This window comes from Gambusia affinis, linkage group LG17, assembly GCF_019740435.1.
Source record: "Gambusia affinis linkage group LG17, SWU_Gaff_1.0, whole genome shotgun sequence".
In the NCBI taxonomy this organism is placed as follows: domain Eukaryota; kingdom Metazoa; phylum Chordata; class Actinopteri; order Cyprinodontiformes; family Poeciliidae; genus Gambusia; species Gambusia affinis.
In genome coordinates, this window is record NC_057884.1 from 19,840,044 (window position 1) to 19,860,569 (window position 20,526).

The 20,526-nt window shown below is 38.0% G+C and overlaps 1 protein-coding gene across 9 annotated transcripts in view; it reads left to right on the forward strand.

Annotated features, from left to right (window-relative positions):
- Window positions 1-20,526, forward strand: part of vav2 (vav 2 guanine nucleotide exchange factor) — a 200,641-nt gene that overhangs the window by 156,195 nt on the left and 23,920 nt on the right. For 6 of the 9 annotated variants that reach the window (XM_044144485.1, XM_044144490.1, XM_044144487.1 and 3 more), the window contains 6 exons: window positions 2,674-2,688; window positions 4,845-4,943; window positions 6,796-6,864; window positions 8,203-8,303; window positions 17,596-17,695; window positions 20,114-20,209. In XM_044144485.1, the coding sequence (XP_044000420.1) occupies window positions 2,674-2,688; window positions 4,845-4,943; window positions 6,796-6,864; window positions 8,203-8,303; window positions 17,596-17,695; window positions 20,114-20,209 (480 nt within the window). The remainder of the gene's footprint in view (window positions 1-2,673; window positions 2,689-4,844; window positions 4,944-6,795; window positions 6,865-8,202; window positions 8,304-17,595; window positions 17,696-20,113; window positions 20,210-20,526) is intronic. The other 3 variants (XM_044144492.1, XM_044144488.1, XM_044144494.1) reach the window with 1 other exon arrangement.

Consider the following 20,526-nt stretch of genomic DNA (forward strand, 5'->3'; position numbering starts at 1 on the left):
AAGTCTAATTTTTTATTTTTTTTTAAGTTGCACTATAGTATAACACTGGGACAAAATGCATTGTAAGGGTGGACTGCTGGGTTGGACTAGGAACCCGTTCATTACTGCTTGTGTCATGCAAAAAACAAAAGTATGTGGAAAAGCATCTCAAGCCCATAGTGATGATGTTGGCCTGTTTCCCTTTCAAACCAGCAAGAAGCTTTTTAACTCTCTTTCTAGAAACAGGATACTGGAAAATAAAAAGTTTGCCTCTGCCCGAATACAGAACAAAATTCATCTTTGTGTCTTCAGGAGGATAATGTGACAAGAGAGAAATCGTCCTTTGTTGTGTTGAAAGCTTTTACTCTAACAGGGAATTTTGCTTTGATTAATCTTGTAGTGGTTTTGTTAATCTTGTAGTGGTTTGGTTAATCTTGTAGTGGTTTGGTTAATCTTGTAGTGGTTTTGTTAATGTTGTAGTGGTTTGGTTAATGTTGTAGTGGTTTTGTTAATGTTGTAGTGGTTTGGTTAATGTTGTAGTGGTTTGGTTAATCTTGTAGTGGTTTGGTTAATCTTGTAGTGGTTTGGTTAATGTTGTAGTGGTTTGGTTAATGTTGTAGTGGTTTGGTTAATGTTGTAGTGGTTTGGTTAATCTTGTAGTGGTTTGGTTAATCTTGTAGTGGTTTTGTTAATGTTGTAGTGGTTTGGTTAATCTTGTAGTGGTTTGGTTAATCTTGTAGTGGTTTGGTTAATCTTGTAGTGGTTTGGTTAATCTTGTAGTGGTTTTGTTAATGTTGTAGTGGTTTGGTTAATCTTGTAGTGGTTTGGTTAATCTTGTAGTGGTTTGGTTAATCTTGTAGTGGTTTGGTTAATCTTGTAGTGGTTTGGTTAATCTTGTAGTGGTTTTGTTAATGTTGTAGTGGTTTGGTTAATCTTGTAGTGGTTTTGTTAATGTTGTAGTTGTTTTCACCTCAGGGCCACCATAGTGTGAACTTATGCTACTGCAATAAAAGTTTATTTTAAGACATTTGTCACATTTCCAGCATAATTGACTGTAAATGTAAACAGCTCTGTGTGTTTTTAGGCACAGTATCTTTAAACTATGACCATTTGTGAACTACAAGATTTCTTTCCAAGTTGTGAGTTTATCGTTTTCAACCTGCTGCTGACATTAATTAGAAGAAAGCATAAACACACAACCAAAGTGGGATGACAGCATGATGTCTTTACTCCTGTAGCATTTTCTTTTACTTTGACTTGTATCATCATCAGTTCAGAAACGAGGTATAAACAGTAAGAATATGAGCGTGTGCGTCATTCTTGAGCCTTGGTTTCACACAAACCTAGTAATGATTGTGAGTAAGAAGCCAGTAGATTGAAATCTCCACAGACTGCTTTGACTGTGTTTTCATTATGCATTATTTTCTTTTTCCATTAGGGTAAAATCCCGTATTCCATTATGCTCTACCTTGCAAATGCATTCCCAGAACTTGATTTTCCATTTATTAAATTTTTTACATTTTGTCACGTAATAACCACAAACCTTAATGTCAGATGCAACTACACAGTATGTTGGATTTTCCTTAAGTGGAGAGAACGTTATAGGTTCATCAACGTTTTTCACAAGTTAAATAGGGGTAGCTTTTCTATTTATCCTCCTTTAACTAGTACCCTCAAATTAAATCCAGTGTAAGCTTCAACAAGTCACCTCATTAGTAGACGGAGTCCATCTGTGTGTGATTTAGTCTTGTTATTATTACAGCAATTTCATGAAGGCGTCAGAGGTTTATTAGAGAACATTTGTAAACACACCTCATCACCATCAAGGCCAAGGAATACAGCAAGACGCGTCAACTTTCAATGAAAGTGACTCATATTCTGCAGTTGTTGTTGTTGTGAAAAGACAAAATGCATTTGTAGACAAACACATTTGCATGTCTTTTTCAAAATGTAAATGTGAAAATCACTTATGTTTTGGGTCTGTGGTAATTTGCACAACCCTTATCTGCAAGATTCTACTTGTTTCATCATTCCATGTTCACTGTCTTTTTAAGCAAGAACAAAGTTCGCCTAAAATGGCTGATCTTTAGACGATAGCAAAGTCATCTACTAGAGATAAATGTAGGGGAGATCCAGAAGATTCTGACTGGGCAGTTTGCAGGGGAATTGTTTAGATTGCAGATTATTCCTGAGTCGAAATTCAAAATTCAGACCTATATCCTTCTGAGGATATGTGACAAACAGTTCTCCATCCAATACGACTGAACTGGAACTATCTTGCAAAGAGGAATGTGTGAATATGTTAGTCTTCAGATGTACACACCCCAACAGACCAACAGCTGTAACTGTGCCAAAGGTGCTAATTTAAGAATCGACCTATGGAGACTGAAAATGAGAATTATCCACTATTTTGTGTCTCTTAAAATTCTATCAGAAATAAATTGAGGTTTGTGGTTGCAGTGTATGAAATCTTTTGCAACATTATACAAGCTTATATTATTCTAAACTCAGTGCTTGCGGATACATCTGTTCTTTGCAGAGTTTATCGGATGCATTGTGATGATCTAAATGCTCCATCGCGATGGAGCCGACAGACACTGCAAAGACCAGATGATGATGCAGCTTTCCATTTATTGTCTATTTCACATTTGGTGATATAAACCTGTCACTTGCTTTGCCCTTCTCATGCTGCAGATCAGATACATGCAGGTGAGTGGTGCTGTGCTTGTGACTCAACTCGCCCTCTTCTCTCCTCCAACCTCCTTCTCCCCATCAGCTAACTTCCCCTCATCACTTCATTTCAAACACACAGCATCCCACGAGATTGACCCGCCGATTAGGGTTAGTGACCCATGCATTGTGGCGGGGGAGACCCCATCTGGTTGAACGTCTGACTCAGGGCCTGTGACTTCAGCTCAGTGACTGCGGTGTTAAGTGATGTCAGCGAACACCACCCACTGCCACAACAAAGACGGACACAAACTTTGTTGTGCTGGGTTTGTGCCCTGCCTCTCTTTTTCTTTTTCTAATTACATGCTGGACTGAAGCCTGGACTGGGTTTTCTTTCTCTTCTTCTTTAAGCATTGTTAGCTCCAGGTTTTTTTTATTGTTAATGGCCAAATCTGGTCCAGATGGCTCCCCTACTTCTTCTTTATCTTCCTCTTAAGTTTAGCTGCTTCAAGTGCGCACCAGATAAAAATGTGTTCAAATTAAATCTGCATGTTTTTGTTCCAATGCTCTGTGGATTTTACAGAGCTGTTGGCTACGTTGTGTGTGGAAATCAGTCAATTTCCTCCATTTATTCAGATTTTCTTTGTTTTCTTTATTTTTACTGACCAAGCACAGTTTGATTGTCAACTGATTTCCAGACTATCATCAGTGAACTATGCAATCGCTGTGTGATTTCATAAAGCAGCCACCGTCTGTATGTGGGGGTATCATCTGCGTAACAAGAAGAATCAATTTTATGCTTCCTTGGAATATTAGTGAAGCCCATGAAATACAAAGAAAATTGCAGTGGCACAAATATCAAGCCCTGTGTGACACCATGTGACACGATCCTGAAATCATTTAAAACAACGCGCTCTGTTCTCTCAGGCTGGTACAAACTGCACCACTCCACAAAAGCCTACAGAACGATTTAATACTAGGAACCACCATGTCAAAGGCAGGAATCACACTTCATTGAATCTGTACCCAAAAGGGATGCCATTAAAGAACCAGAAACTGCTTTAGATGCTTCAGCAGTGTTTGTATATAACTTGAACTTGGTTCAACCCTTCTAACGCAACCCAATCAAAAGTTTTGGTGACCTGCCAAGCTGAGCAGAGAAAAATGGAGCCTTAATCATAACTTGAGCTCCAGCAGCAGCTATGATTTAAATCGCTTCTTTGATCAAGTGTGGTCTCTAGTGCTTTTATTAATCGATGCAGCGCTCCGGGCTGTTTACTCAAGTTGCTAAACAGAAGTCATCCTCCAAAAAGGCAATGTGGCAGAGAGCCCAAAATAAAGTGAAAGAAACCTGGAAGTGCTCTACCGTTGGGAAAATAAATTCTCGAATCATATGAAATGAAATGAACTTCTGGCTTGTCAGAACCGTTCCTTACAGCTAAACTCGGTGGGAGAAACTTGCTGTCAGCACATTTTTCCTGCAAGTCAGAAAACAAGTTAATATAGAAAGAAAAAGGAAGTACACAAATAGTTTTTAGGAAGGATCTGAGGTTATGTAACAAGGCTCATCTGGAGTTTAAACCTTAGCCTTGCAGAATGTGTTTTTTTGGGCATTCATTTTGCATGTCTTACATAGTTTTGAGAAGAAGAATGAACAAAAAGGTCAAAGACAAAAGGTATTAATTTTGAGAATTATTTTTGAAAATAAGTTTTGAGTTTACTTGAGCTCTTAGACGCCATTCAGCCAATGGAAGATGAAACGTCTGCAACTTTAAGAAGTCTATTATTAAATTTTGTACTTGTCTCAACAACATAATAAATATGAATGAATCTTTACCTTAAGGTAGACTTTCATGATAATCTGTTAGATAATCCAGTTTACCTGAAGCAACGTGAAACAGCGTTTCACAGCAGAAATCTAGTCTGAAACCACTGGCATGTGGGTTTCATGCCAATCTCATCAATGTTTCATCCCATAAAATCTGTTCAGTGTTTTGACACATGGCAAGATGTTTTGTGCATGGCAAGATTATATCCTGGTTAGAATGACAAGCTTTTCATTTGAAAACTGTGGAAATTCCTGAAAAGGCTTCAGCATAAATTTACTCCAACCAGCAAAATCCCTAAACATGTTTATTTTATCATCACTGTGCATTTAAACAAATATAATTAGGTTTCTTCTTTGTGTTTTCTAGAAAATGGGTATGACAGAAGATGACAAGAGGAACTGCTGCTTAGTTGAGATCCAAGAGACTGAAGCCAAGTACTACAAGACTTTAGAGGACATTGAGAAGGTGAGTTCTTACGTTGACTAGTCTGCTGAGAGTTACAGTTTGGCTCAGAAGTTCTCATTCAGTGGCATACATGAAGAATCTGGTGCACAAATTAAAATGTAATTGAGGAAAATATACCCACAGACTCATACACATACACATATCAACTAAAAATAAACAATTTTCTAGTTTTTTATCCTGGAATTATTTTCCAGGTGATAGAAGGCTGACTTTGTAACGGTCTTCATATGTCTCTAAATGTTCAGATAAATAGGTAAAATGATTCAATATTAAAAAGAAAAACAACTTAAGGGTAATATGTTCTGCAGGTCTTTCTCTTCAGAAAAAAAGGTTCAACTTATATTATGGCAAAACTCGTGTCCACAACTGTTGATCGTACAGGTAGTGAGTGTTTCATACTTGCTCTGGGTTCCTGTTTGCTGCCTCCTTGTTGTCGGCACCTGAAGCCCCTCGGCTGTGTGTCAGCATGGAAATGTCGACCAATTCATTTGTGAGCACAAATGTCACGGGAAGTGATCAATATGGTTATTATTGGCTGAGCCCACAGGGGAGACGGTTATCCCTGGTGCTTTAAGTGCACATTATAGGTGCCAAGAGTTGCCAAAGGAATAGCTTGATTTATATTAAATCTCATTATAATGCAAGAAAGTCTGATGATACATCAGTGCAATTTTTGAGGATTTAAAATTCTATATACTTTTGAATTCAAGGAGCCAGGTAAATAATAAAAAAAAAATTAACAAATAAAACATAAAAATGTGTCCTGCATTGGTATTCATCATTGATGAGTCAATACTTTGCAGAATCAACTTCAGGTGCAGTTCAGATGAACTTGGGGGATTTCTCTACCAGCTACAGAAATACATTCTTGGTTGATCTTCTACAGCTCAACCTCAGTCAGACTGGATGAAAATGTCAATATACTTTGATCTAAGACATTTCATTGCAGCTCTGGCTGGATGTTTAGGGTGACTGTCGTCTTGGAAGATGAACCCTAACCCCAGGCTTGAGTATTTTTTTTTTTAGCCTCCAGCAGGTTTTTCTCCAAGTTCAACCTCTGTTTTATATTTGTTTTCTTTCATAAAGCTCTCCTTGCCTGGCCTGTCAGTTAAGGTGAACATACATCTTTCAGTAGATTTGCAGTCCAACCATAGACTTTTTATTTTTAAATACTGGATTGAACAGAGCTCTGTGAGACATTCAAAAATATTCCAGTTATTTCACACATCTTTCTTGCCATTCTTTTTGCAAAACAGACACAAACACTCCAGTTTTCTCGGCGTAACGACAAACCTCTGAGATCGGCGCTGCTAACGCATCACTTTCGTCGTTGGCAGATTTCTTCTGAGCGCCACAAATCATCCGCTCTGCTAATTTCATTAAAGCAAATGTGCATCCTGTGTTTTTCCCCACATTAGGCCAACTTGAGAGTGAATGAGAACAAATGTGTCTCTCGTGATCAGAGGACTCGTAAAGCTTAATTGAGTTGGGGTTCATAAAGGCTGTCGTTTTTTTATGTTGCTTCTTAGTTGATCTATTTGTTATCATTATGATGATGAAATGTGGCGGCCATAAAGTAGAGCTGTGGAAAATAACAGGCAGGTTTTTCCTCTTGTCTGCAGCGGCACTGCGTCTCCGTGTAGCGCCAGCTCACTAAGTGTTATTTCCATTTAGTAAATGGGCTGATATACGTTGCCTGCCTTTTTACCATGTTGTGTAATATTGATTTGTGCTAAAAGCTTGAATTGATCTCTTTCAAAGAAAGAAACACAAACTCTGACGTTAAGACTGTTGAGAAAATGAGGTTTTTCGTGTAAAGCATGTTCTGATTCGTTCCTCTCTCCCCTTAAAGAATTACATGATCCCGTTGAAGCACGTCTTGAGTTTGCAAGAAATGGAGGCTATTTTTGTCAACCTGGAGGTGAGTACGCAGTCAGGCGAAAAAAATCTTTACAGCATGTCTGCATGCTAAATAATAGCGTGTGCATATGGATAGCTGATTGACTGACATGGCATGTTATTGTTTCTGTGCTCTACACTGATACATTATTTATAGTTTCATATGTAAAGCAAATATTCATTTTCAAAACAGCACCAAAGTAAAACAGAAGATTTTTTTTTCATACATTGTTGTCAGTGATAGATGTATGAGCTGGAAAAAGTTTGTTTTTTAGCGGTGACTCAATATGCCAAGCAAAAGATTCTTAAAAGCTAAACTGTTGGAAGAGTTTTTCTACATTTTTTATGGAACCTGAATTAGCTTTTTTTTCTAGATTGCTCCAAAGCACTTCCAACATGTTGGACTTTGTTCACATCTGATGAAATTGTGCTTTTCATGCCAATTGTTAAATAGTCGTAAATCATCATTATTACAAATTGAGCTCATGATAGTTATACTCATTTCCACAGAAAATGTACATTAAAAAAAGCATCTGTGGTAGCATTATGTCTGGAACACCAAACTTGGACATCAGTGTTGAAATCTATGTGCACCCAATGTAAAAATAGGGATAGCAAAGTCCCAGCAAGAAGGAGGCATTCAGGAAAACTCTTGTTTGACTGAAATATATCTCGGGAAAGTAACAAACCGGGATCCTAAAAGTTCTCAGCCATGAACCCAATGTAGGTGTAAAACATTATGGTGTTGAGTGTCAAAGTGGGATAAAACTCAGATTTTGCTCAGGTTCTGACCAGCATTTTTACTCTGATGTATTTATATTAGCAAACCACGTAGTGACTGTGTTGGATCTAATCTTCAGTTTGAAAACTTATCCTTCTGGATGATCTGCTTTTATCTGAGACATGTTGAGTCCTCAACCTCTCTGTTGTGTTGTGGAATTATCTTACATTTATTCCTTAGACCACTTTATGTGTTGCAATTTTACTGAAAAAGCAACATTTAAACTAGAAAAAGGTTAAAAATGGAGGACCACCATTCACTTTCCTTGTCTTTGCTGAACCTCCAAAAACAGAGGTGAGGAAGACGTCTGATATTACTTTCTGCTAAGACAATTTCCCGGTGCTTTATTGTGATAATTAAAGTATATTTGGTGTTTGAACTATTAAAATAGGCAGCTCTAAACCGTTTTTTCTCTCCTAAACCCTCAATCTAGGAAGTATATGTTTTGCCAATATGGCAATAGTAACATCAAATATTGATGTCAGATACTGTAGAACTCAGTATAGATTCCTCTTTCTGCTTTTACCTGTAATACAGATATGTCAACCTGTTCTGTTGTTTATTGTGTTGTTTTCCTAGGATATAATCCGGGTCCACTTTGCCCTTCTGCGAGCCATCGATCTGAACATGGTCAGCGGAGGAAGCGGTCTTGGAAAGATCTTCCTCGACTTCAAAGAAAGGTTGGTATCCTGTAATCCGCGCCAAGTGTTTGACCTCTTGTCGTGTTCTTTTGTGCTCAGGACCCAGAGCGGTAAAATCCAGTTACAACACAAAGATAGAGGCCTTTATCTATCCTTTCAACTCTATGAGACTGCATTAAGATGAGTATCCGCAGATCAAACCGCCCATTGATGGGATTAGTACACAAAGAATAAGTCACTTAAAAATAAATAAATCAAGTTGTGTGCAAAAAAAAGCTGAGAGAGCATGAAGCCAATTGTTTCTCTTTTCAGCCAAGGTTGACAAAGCAGCAGCACTTAGCCTGTCATTCATGTAAATTTTTTCTCTCTCTTATCTTCACAATTTATTATTCTTTGCATAAATATTGTGCTGCTGTAAGTAAACACACAAGTCTAGGACTAGTGGGAGAAATGGCTCATGATCTTTTACCAAAAAAATCTGACGTTGCTCCATTTTTCTTTACATTTTGCGTAGAAGGAAGTTGTTCTTATACAGAATCTTCTTCTGATGTTTTCTTGTCGTCTCGTTCTGTGGTTTTTGGTACAGCGCCACCATAGGTGAGGCAGTGAACAGGTTTGTCAAAAGGGTTTTGATAGTTTGACACAGTGCAATGTCAATGTGGACTGCATCAACTAAAAATGTAAGAAGTAAAAGAATTTTGGTCAAATTGAATTCTGTCTACTTAACATTTTATGCCACTTTCTAAATAATAGAACCAAAATAAACTAAATTAATTTAAAAACCTGCTCTGCCTCATTTACATATTAACTTGAAACACTGAGAATTTTTATTTCAGGGACATTTGCAAACTCCAAGAACAATCAGAATGCATCATTTGCTTAAAACAGCAACGATGTCTCAATTATTTGATTTCTTTGTGGATGTGGGAAAACACAAGGTAAGTCTGAAGGAAACCTGGGGGCTTGTTGCAAACTGGGGATTTCTCTTTGATCTCCACCTTTCCCAGCTGAAGAGCAGTGGGTGGATAATTTGCAGGAGCGGTGATTTGCCTCCCTGCTGCTCTGAGTGCAACGGCTTCGTTGGTAATGGTAATCATGGTGATGATGGGTTCTGGCTTCGGTCATGATTCCATACGCACCCACAGAAAACGGGAGTCTCCTCGAATAATGCTGCCATTACCTCAGGAATGAGTCACTCACTGCTCAGTGGGGGTGTGTGTGTAAGTGTGTGTCGGCGTGTTCTTACATACATAAGTACTAACATACTTCTGTGAGCAGTGATCCTGATTTCCTGTTGCTTTCAGTTTATAACTCATTATTTCTGAGATGTTTTCCCAGGTAATAAGCGCATTACATCTGTCTTTAAAAAGCTCTTCACTGTCCACTCATTCACTGCAGCTTGAAACCAGACAGCCATAAAGTTTCCACCAAATGTCCATATTAGGGCTGCAACTAACTATTATTTTAGCAATTGATTTTTCTGTAGCTAAATCGATTAATTTGGGGAGGGGGGCAAATTCTATTATTTTTTTTATTTAACCACTTAACCCTTTTTATAGAATATTGGAGTTACATTAAAAGATGCAAATTAACACATCAGAAAGTAAATATTTTAATGCCTAAAATTAATTTCCTTAGTGTACAGGAAATTAATTTAATTTGCTATAAATGATGCATCATTTGTAGCAAAAGATGCATCTGCAGCCAAAAAGCATTTTTGTATCGTCAACATGTGAAAACTTCAGACCTTTACACTTGATTTAGCATCAGTAGCGCTAATTATTCTCTAATTGGTTTTTAATAACTAGAGAATAATTAGATTACAAAGGAGACTTAATAGTTTAATAGGAGACTTAGTTGTTTTATTTTTTTAACAGAGTTTGAACTAGGTGAAGTAATTTTGTTTTCTTAATGTTTTGGAGAAAAAAGTTTTTCTTTTCTTTTTTCTTAAATCCAAAGGGTATATAAATATTCGTACAGTTTTGAGTGGGATGTTCCTTTAGCAAATGGATCTTTTTGAGTTTGTGTACTCCAGTTAATTATTAATCGATTACTAAATTAGTTGATGATTATTTCAGAAATTGATTCATCATGATTAATCTGATTAATAATATCTGTCCTGATTCATCCATATATATGTAATCTATGGACATTATGAATGTTCATTACTGTGGCCACACGATGGCAAATTAAGATTAATAGCAGTGCAGCTTGTCTCAAATACACCAGACTCTGAAAACACACCTGTCTACCAAGTGCAGTCAATATTTGTTCAAAGTGTTATACTCGCATGCAGTTTTTTCTGAAATGAAAAGTTTCAAGCAGCCAAACATTTCCTCTCCATTCATAAACTAATGTGCTGATGATGACACGCCGGTCATTGTTCCCGTTTACCTTTCGGTGACATTCTCTGAAATGTGACGCAGGGTTATTTTAAGAAAATGATTCATTTGATTTGCAGATGCTCTCCATCCTGGTCTTTCACCACCTACAGGTGATTGACATGCGTACCTTCCTCATTTCAAGCCGCCGGTGCATCCTGCGTCTCCGTGGCGATAAACAGTCGTAACCGAGGGGATTTGAACCGGCAAAGCTCTCCTCCGGCACCTCGGCGGGTTTCCTGAGGACGGGGTCTGGCATAATTAATTTGGTTATCTGTGCTTGTAAGTCTCTGTGACCTTTACGACAATGTGCTTGTATCTTTTTTTCTCGTGTTGGTGCAAAAGATGAAAAGGCCTTTTTGTGTGCTTGTCATTGAACCGGCAGCCATGCTGAAAATGTCACCGGTTTATCTTCCCAGCTTTTAAACAGCCAGACTGAGGCGGAATGGAAAAGTGCACTCAGAGGAAGCACCATAAACTAAATGGGCATCTAAATAGCCTCTTGTTGATATACTCATTTGCAACATTCCAGAACTCATTTCCGGAGTAATCTGGCTCACAGATATGCAGGCGGGGGCCTAATCATAGTGGCACTGTGAGCCTCTTTAAAGAGGGCCTTTGCTCCACGTTCTCCACCATTTGCTGTTTGCTGGGAAGGCTGAGTGGAGGTGAGGGGGTCCCAGTGCCATGTGTCTCTGAATATTAGCTGCTTCCACAGCTTGTCACTTCTGGTTTGCTCACAGAATTCCTCCGTCGCCTGACTCAGCTTGCTGCTCTGCTGGGGTGAGGGCGGATGCCCAGGGCACAGTTACCCCGAAATTGTGTTTCTGGTGGAATAACGTGCGCAGCAGCTTTCTCGTCATGGAAGAGACGCACACAGCAGGAGGAAGAGGAGAAGTTTTAACTGCTTCTGCAAAGCCCAAAGGAAACTCCCAACATTTCTGCTTTTCACAGACTAATATTGCCAGCTGGACAGATATAGGACTTCTAACGGCACTTGTGAACATTTGGCAGCTGAATTTATGAAATAAACTTTGGCTTTACTTTCCTCCCTAAACATATAAAGCCTCATTATCTTTTAATCCTTTTATTTAATTTCTGCCTGGTTACTGGCTACTTTCACTTCAGTGAAGATGATTATAAACATTTGTTCAAATATATAAGAAAAGCACATAAAAGCTGCAGCACCACGCATTATATTGTCTTGTAACCTTTTAAAGTCATCTTGATCGATAGTGAGCCTGACTTCCTGAAGCTCTTAAAACTTTTATTTATTTACATGAGCAGCTTTTTCTGTAGAATGTGCTTAACAAAAATGAGAAAGGTGTACAAGAAAAACTGCGTCTCCAGCAGATGAACAGTTTTTTAAAATCTGTACGAGCCGATAAGGAGTTGACTCGTAACCTGAGAGATTAACCCTTTAAGACCTGTGTTCAAATCTCTGCCTGGATAATTTTGCTTCTTTTAATTTTACGCAGTTCTTTAAATGTTTTGAGAGTAAATATATTTGCCCATTTATCCATGACAACTGGAACTTTCAACATTTAAAAAGTTATTTTCGCAATTTACTGTCTGGCATATTTAAGTCTGACCTTCATGATGTTCTTAGAAAGCAAAGTTTTTCTTCTTGTCCACAATCACTTTATTACAATATAGAGACACTTTTCCTTCTTTCTGAGATGACATTGTAAGATTCATAGAGGTTTTATGCTTGTTGTGGTCTAGTTAAAGTCCATATCTTCTAATCTACTGAAATGCATGGAAGATATGAACTAATCTGGGTGTATTTCCAATATCTGGGTATGAATCTCAATAACTTGTTGGCACAACGCTGGTTTCTAATCAGCTACAGGTCCGAGTCAAGTGTCTTAACAAGCAAAAATCAAACATCTGATGAAATAAGCTCATCTTCCGACCTGAAAATGAGCAAGAAAGCTTTATTAAAAAAGATCATCTTAAAAAGTAGCAACAACGTCTGACTATTTTAAAGAAAATGTACAGCAAGAAGAGTTACACCAACATTTTCTGCAAAAGGGAGCAGCACTCTGTTTCTCTATCATCTCAGTATTTTGAATTATATAAAAGTGATTATTTTTTTTCTAACTCAGGATTTGCTCTGAACTCTGTTTTTATTTTCTTCCCAAAATGCAGCTGTTAGCTGCAGTAATCACAGCTCTGACTGGCTGGGGGGAAATGATGCAAGCTGCCCTTTCCACTCACCATCAGTGCTTTTGTTAAACTGACTTGTTAAAGAAAAAAGAGGACAAAGCGTGAGACGACAGACTGCGTTCTTCTCTGAATTTCCTGTATAATTATTTTCTATTTAAGCAGGTATTGAACACAAAGTATTAGAAGCCCAGAAAAAAAAAGCATACAATAAGTTTCTTGTGGCTTGTAAACAGCTGCCCACAGCTGCAAAAACAATAAATCAATTAAATGAGCCGCAAATCAAAAACTGTGACAATGGGCTCCTTTGAAGAGAGCTGAATGAGAACAAGAATAAAACTCACATTTTGAGCGTGATGCTGTTTCCAACGTCACTGCTTCACCTCCAATTTGTTTTTTCATGTAATCTGCTGTGAAAATCTATTCACCGCTTATAGATTTTCTTCCTTTGACAAAGTAAAAGGTTTCAGATGAAGATTTTTCAAGTTTTAATGTCAGTGAACACTTACAAAATTCTAAATGCATTTTTTTATTAAGAGAAAACAATTCAGTTATCTGTGGGATGTGCTGTGGTGGCGCAGGGGTTAAAAACAACCCACATAAGGAGGCCTTAATCCTCGACGCGGCCGTCGCAGGTTCGATTCCCGGCCTGGCGACCTTTGCTGCATGTCTTCCCCCTTCTCTCATTACCCACTTTCCTGTCAATTAACTATCAAATAAAGGCCACTAGAGCCAATAAAACCTTTAAAATAATAATTATCTTTGAAATTAAAATTGATGATCTGAAACATTTCGGTGTGACATAAAAAACAAAATTTTAAGAAATACGTTAGAGGGCTGACTTCAAACGTCTTAAAATAAGACCTTCATGTCCCATTATGTCCTGATCATTCATTCTCTAATTTTTATCTTTGGTCTGTGCAACATTTCATGCTCCATCTGCTGTCTTATAGCCGGTCAAGGCCGCCCATTAATCTCAATTACAGTTCCAGCGGAGCCGGAGCTGAGGGAGCGTCGATCCAGTCCTAATCGAGATCTTATTGGATCCTCTCGATCATATTTCAATAAACTTTTCAGAGAGAAGTTTGGATTGGTTTGGGGGAATCTCGTAGTTCAGGACTCTACCTCTGGCAGCCTGGTCCCATTTTGCAGCCTGAACATTTTAGGAAGATTTCCAGCGTGAAATTATTCATGTGGACATGCTTTCACATCAATAATGGAGACTCGGGAGTTTGCACTTTTGTGCTTTGGGAGCAGCCATGAAATCACATTGCAGTCTAATTTTAACCACAAACATTTACAAATAAATCTTACTGCATGTTTATTGTAAATTATTAAAGCGCATCTTAAAAACAAATTGTATCATCACATCATAATAGGAGTAGCATGATTAATGTTGTGGGTCTTAGAGAAATAATTCACTGATCTTATCTTGCATATAAAACATGTGGGCAAAGGAAATGCAAAGACTAACAAAAAAACAAAACAGACTGAGTTCATCTCAGTTCATAACTGTTTTAGGATAGAATACTGGAGGACAAATTGTTATTACCCTAATCAATTCCTTTGAATGAAATGTAGCTAAAGCATTTCTATTTTTTATATTTGAGGCTTTATTTGAAGTTTTGTCTCAGAAGCCGTTTTGTTTAACCATCAGACTGGGTTTTCATCACACATAGTGAGGAGGATGGTAAATGGTTCATTACTAATGTAAATATGTGAAGTTTACTGAACTAAACTGAGGCTAAGTTTGAACTTTTCTGCTACAAACAATCCTTATTGCTTATTGAAAAGTACAGCAGGTTGAAAGGGAATTTATTTCTTCCAAAGAAAACTCTGGGAGCTTTTAGATCTCATGGCATCATGAGATATTTGATATTCAAGATCATTTCAACCAGAAATCTGTTGACTTCTTCCTGAGAACAGCTAACAAGACATTATATATCCTGGCCAAATCGACAGTAAATCCAAAATTAGTCTTACATAGATTGATTTTGTAGCTAAATTTTTTAGAATACCTTTAGGCTGAGGGGAAAAGAACAGAGAATGAGTGTTTTAACATGATAATTTGGTCGACTGTTCGATTCTACCGTTACATTTTCTTCTGCTGCAGTTTGCTTTTCCACCTCTCTGTTAAGCTAAACCATTTGAAAAAGCTGTTCCCCTCCTCACCTGTGGCGGCGCTGCATTACAAACTACTGAAAGAAATTACCTCTCAGGAAAACATGAACTCAACTTTCTTCTCAAAATGTAAGTGGTGTCAGATTGTAGTGCCTGTATTTGGTAAGACACTACAAGCCATTTCTCTCTGGTACTGGTCATGTTTGTTTTGGTTGTATTTACCCAAAATGCCTTGCGCTACAACCCATTTCCGCTTGCATCCACATATTGATTCGAACCGCTCTCGGTCTCATTTGACCAAAATGGAGTAGGTGGAGGTGGAGTTCACTTTTAGTTTGGATTGGACATTCACTTCTCCACAAACATATTGGACTTCCCAGGCAAATGAGCTGGAGTTCGATTAAAGCGGACTAAACACAGCTGGTGTGAATGCGTCCCGTGAGAGAGAGACCAGGACTCTGAGCGATCCCTGTGTTCACCAACCCTGTGAAACGTTTAAACTGCATATTTCTCAACAGTTCCAACACATCTGTAAGGTAAAAATAGTAAAGATGAAGCGCATGGCATACAGAATTTTGCAGCTACTCTTCCAGTTTGCAGATATCTTGCTCTCGGGTATTTACGAAGAGCTTGATTAAACTCCACAATGCCAGTGCTCATCTCCAACTCACCCTTCTCAAGATTCAGTTTAAGAGCCTTGCCAGCTCTGTTGAAGGGGCGAGGGGTGGAGCATCGCGCCAGCCGTGCCAACGTCCTACTTCCAATGTGTGCCACGTGCAGCAGCGTCCTCCAGGCAAGATGACTTTGAACTCGCTCCCAGCTGAACCATCCCAGATCTGTGTCAGTGTCCCATTGTAGCGTCTAATGAAGCGCCGCTTGGAACGACGGGATATTTTTCCTCTCACACTGATAACAGGAAATATGCCTTTCATTAGAGCTCTGTGATTACAATTTGTTGGCAGTAAGATGCCACCCTGACGAACACTGCCTTGAGTTCAGCCTGCTTTACTTTTCTAATCAGAACACATTTATTCACACAATCATTTATCTGCCCCCCCCTGTGGTGGTAAACGTCTCTTAAACTGACCTCTGGAACTGTGTTATTAATCTTAAAACGAATGTGCGGCGCACAGCCTGGAGGCCGGGAATCACAGAGCAGTTCAGAGCTAATTATGGAGTCAGACAGTGATCTCTCTTTTATCTCTGATATTGTATCTTAAACATTTCAGACATTCCAAAGAGCCGCATTAGTTCTGATTAAACCTCATACTGTAGCTCAAGCATGCAAATTCAGTCTCGGAGGACGGCCGCAGATATCTCAGTCACAATCTCGTCTGTTTCAAGTGATGTTTCAATTTGCGTCAGATTGAGATGAATATTGCATTAGGTTATTTATAGATTAGATTTAGCTATTAGTTTAATTAAAAATGTGACGGAAAACCCAACCTGGCATGCCTGCCTCGACAAGAAGCTCTAAAGCTAACGTACATATGTTTAATACTTAAAGATGTTGAAATATTTATTAGCATTCATGGTAAAAATATTCAGAAAGTCTTAAAATTGAATTAGCTTTCATTACAGTAGTTTTTATCTCACTTGGGAAAATATCCAGCAACTAATTTTAGGTGTGGAACCAGTATAAAATGCCCTGTGGCCATAGGCTGAAATAAATTAGCCTTTGTGTCACATCCTGTATTTACACGAGAAAAAAAGGGAAACTTCAATCCACTTTTAGGGTACAAAGGTTGTATCCTCAACAAATGTGCTCAAATTAGAGGTTGTGATTATTTTACTGCAATAAAAGAACAATAATTTTGTGAGTTTTTATAAATTTTTGGCAGGGGTGTTAATATATTTTTCAAACTGTAATAATGTGAACCTCCACCCACCCACATTTTTGTGTTTTATTAAAATTAAATTGTACAAAGATAGTAGTACCACGTCATATTCTGTGATAAAATAAAAGGACTGACCCTCTTTATGCACTAGGAGGGAGAATTCATTTGTGCAACTTTCTAAAGAAATTAGCAAAAACAATTTGGGATCAAATTATTTCCTTTTTCCTGGCGTTTGCACAGAGCTGCTTATAAAGGAAGCATCTTAGCGAGGAATTACCAAACCTAGGATGTGTTAAAACTCCTCTGTTATCAGGCTGGTTCAGAGTGACAGTAAAGGGACAAAGAACAGTGCTTATATATATATATATATATATATATATATATATATATATATATATATATTTATATATATATATATATATATATATATATATATATATATATATATGAGTCTTGCTAATGCTTAAAAAAATAATTCAGTATGTTAGCTTTCTTTTGGTTTTTGAATGTGGTTGTGCACTATTGCTCCTTTATGGTGTAAGAAAGGGTCCCTCAGGAAAAAATGTTGGGAGCCTCAAAGGTAAAGGAACTATGAGTATTCACATGAATTAAGTTCCCCAGCTTTACTGTCCGTCCCACTCTAAGATTCATGCATATTGTGTGTGTCTGTGTGAGTTCTGTGTCCACTTCATGCGAACAGAACTGACAGAAAGGTCAAACACACATGCACCTCACTTCCGTTAACGTGTCCTTTTCCCACTGAATCCTGAAAGGATGACGAGGCGTGACAGTTTGGATTAATGCAAAGATTTGTTCCCGCCTCAGGTTGCTGATCTACGGTCAGTACTGCAGCCACATGGAGAACGCCCAGAAGACACTGGATGAGCTAATAGCAACACGGGAGGATGTGAAAATTAAAGTGGAGGTAAGCTGCTTTTAGGAGTTCAGCATTAACTATGCAGACTTTTGTTTAAAGAAATTAGAATAAATTTGCAGGTGGGATTCAGTTCATTTGACTGATTACTTAATGCAGTCGAATCTGATGTTGCTCTAAAGCTTCATCCAATACAACTTAAAACAATGAGTGGAAATTTGACGCTGTTTCTACATTCATTCATCTGTCCAACATATAATTTTCAAGCATATAATTAACTGATTTTTTAAAAATAGATTTATTTTACATCACAGTACAAGACTACATCCATGAAAAAAACACAAAACAAACTAAGAAAAGCAAACAGAAAATATTGTGTTTTATGGAATAAATATTAACTGTGTGTGCATGAGAGTGTTTAAGCAATGATGGGGAAAAAGAAAAGGTATGCAGTGATTTTATATGTATTGTCTGTTGAACACAGAAAGTAAAGATTGCTGCATACAGCATCAAAGTTAATGTCAAATTATTTCTTTTTTATGGCCAATATATTTATTTTTAGAAGAAAGATATTCACTTTTCACTTCTTTGCAAATTGTGTATTTACAAACTTCACTACTTTTGTTTTTGTTGTTCCAATCTGCTATAAAGAATGTTCAGATGAAATGCAATTGGCTGGAAAGTTAATAAAGTTAATGAAAATTAACTAAATCACAAATACCTCATTTGCACTTAGCTCTCTGTAAAATGACCTGCTAGCATGGTTGCAGTGAGCTCAGGGGAAAACATTAACAATGCCGGTGAAGATAGTGATGGAAGTAGATGAGCAGAGTGGAGTCATCCTTCTATCTGCTGTTACCTTTAAGAAAGCTTGCTGTCATTATTAATTTGGTGTTCAGAGGCCAAAATGTTACTGCTAGTGGAATTTCACCCTAATTTTCCATTTATCCAAACATCAAGAGCTCCATCTGTTGTGAGGAACGGTTTGGTGTCCAGGAAGGTTCAGGGCGTCTCTGAAGAGTTTGTTAAGTAATGGCAGATTCTATTGTTATGCATGAGGCTTTTGGAAACCTGGACTGGTATCAAAGAAAGTGGGAAATGAGAAAATTTTCATTTAAGAACAACAGAAAAAGGGGTCTGGACTGGGCTGCAGAGGGCTGAGGTTATTTCCTCAGGTGACCATGCTCCCTTTGGACTGTCTTGGATCGGAAAAGAAAGAAAAACTTTCCCGAGAACCAGAAGTATCACTGCAAAAACACAAAAACTAACTTCAAAATGTTACTTAAGGCTTGTCGAGCTATAGAGGCTTGTTTTAAGTCAATTATTCCTTCATGTTGATGAAAAAGTATTAGTTCTGTTGGCAGATAAATTAACTTATAACACAGGAAAAGTGTCTTGTTATAAGTTAAATAATCTGCCAATGGAATTAGAAATTTTTCATCAATATTGACTTATCATGCCTCTTTAGCTTGCTAAAAAGTTACTTGTAAGTTAGTTTATCTTATTTCAAGTTTGCTAAGATATTTGTACTTGAAACTAGACCAAAATTACTCAGTAAGATTTTTTGTTTTTGCAGTGATAAGCCATGAATCCTGTGTCATGTGACTTTTATAGAGGTGTAGAGGTGGAGAATTTTTGTTGCTTTAAAAAATGTGATCAAAATATCCTCCAAGACCAACTTTACCCAACAATACAGGAGCAAATCAGTGTTGAGGAAACCTTTTTCCAGCTCAGTTTTGGGACCCAAATTCTATCTACAGAAAATCTACTGACACTTTTTATAAATTTCATTTTTTTCCCTAATAAAATCCTTTTAAACTTCTAAAGTCTGCATTACTTGTTTTGAGTCTGCCAAAGTGAGATCTAACAAAAAGATCTGAGAACACTGACTCGTTGAATCTTGCGAAAAACTGCTTTTGTCTCCAACTCAGAGTGTTGGCACGAACTGCAGAATGTGAATGAGTGTCATTTCTTGTGCAGAGCTGTTGTGTAATAGTTGCACCAGCAGTCTGTGAGCAGTGAAGGGGCTCTGGGTGCCATTGACGGCGTAATGGGGTGATCACAGCCTGAGAGCGTCTCAGATTGGGCCAGCTTTGTAGCACCCTAAATCAGCTTCTGAAGGTCTCTTTAAAAACCTTGTTGGCGGGGAGCAATAAGCTGTTAGGTGGGAATAAGCTTCCACACAAACCGCTGTGAGGGAACAACAGCAGCTCTATCGGCTCATGATGCAGAGTTAATCTGAATGTTTTCATTATTTGGAGGAATTTCTTTGTCAGCATGCAGACCAGCTGGGCTCAATTTCTGCCATTGAGAGAACAGAATAATAAAAAAAAAACCCCACCTCACTGTTGTTACTGGAATGCAGCAATAAATGATTTAACAATGCTTGTGGAAAATGAACAACTCTCCATTATGCAACATGTGATGACGATGATGATGACGGCCTTGCTGTTCATGTTGTTCCTGCAGGAATGCACCATGAAGGTGCAGGAGGGGAAGTTCAAGCTGCAGGATCTCTTGGTGGTTCCCATGCAGAGGGTGTTGAAGTATCACCTACTACTGAAGGTAAGGAGCTGCCTCCTGACCAGCAGCATTGTCCGTTTTACACAACTTAATCCCATTTTGGGCATTTGAAGAGTGAGTTGACAGATTGCCTTTAAATATCCTACAGTTCTGTCATTTTCTCTTCTATTGAACTTGAAATGTATCTCTTTGAAGATGAAGCTGATGAAAATCCTCACAGTTCCCATTTTGTCCTTTAAATATCAAGCTGTCAATTTTTGTATCAAGCGCAGTGCTGAAAAGTTTGAAGCCTCCTAGTGGAGGAAAGCGGCAGCCATCAGATTGGAGTAAAGCTGAAATGTCCCAGTATCACTTTAAAA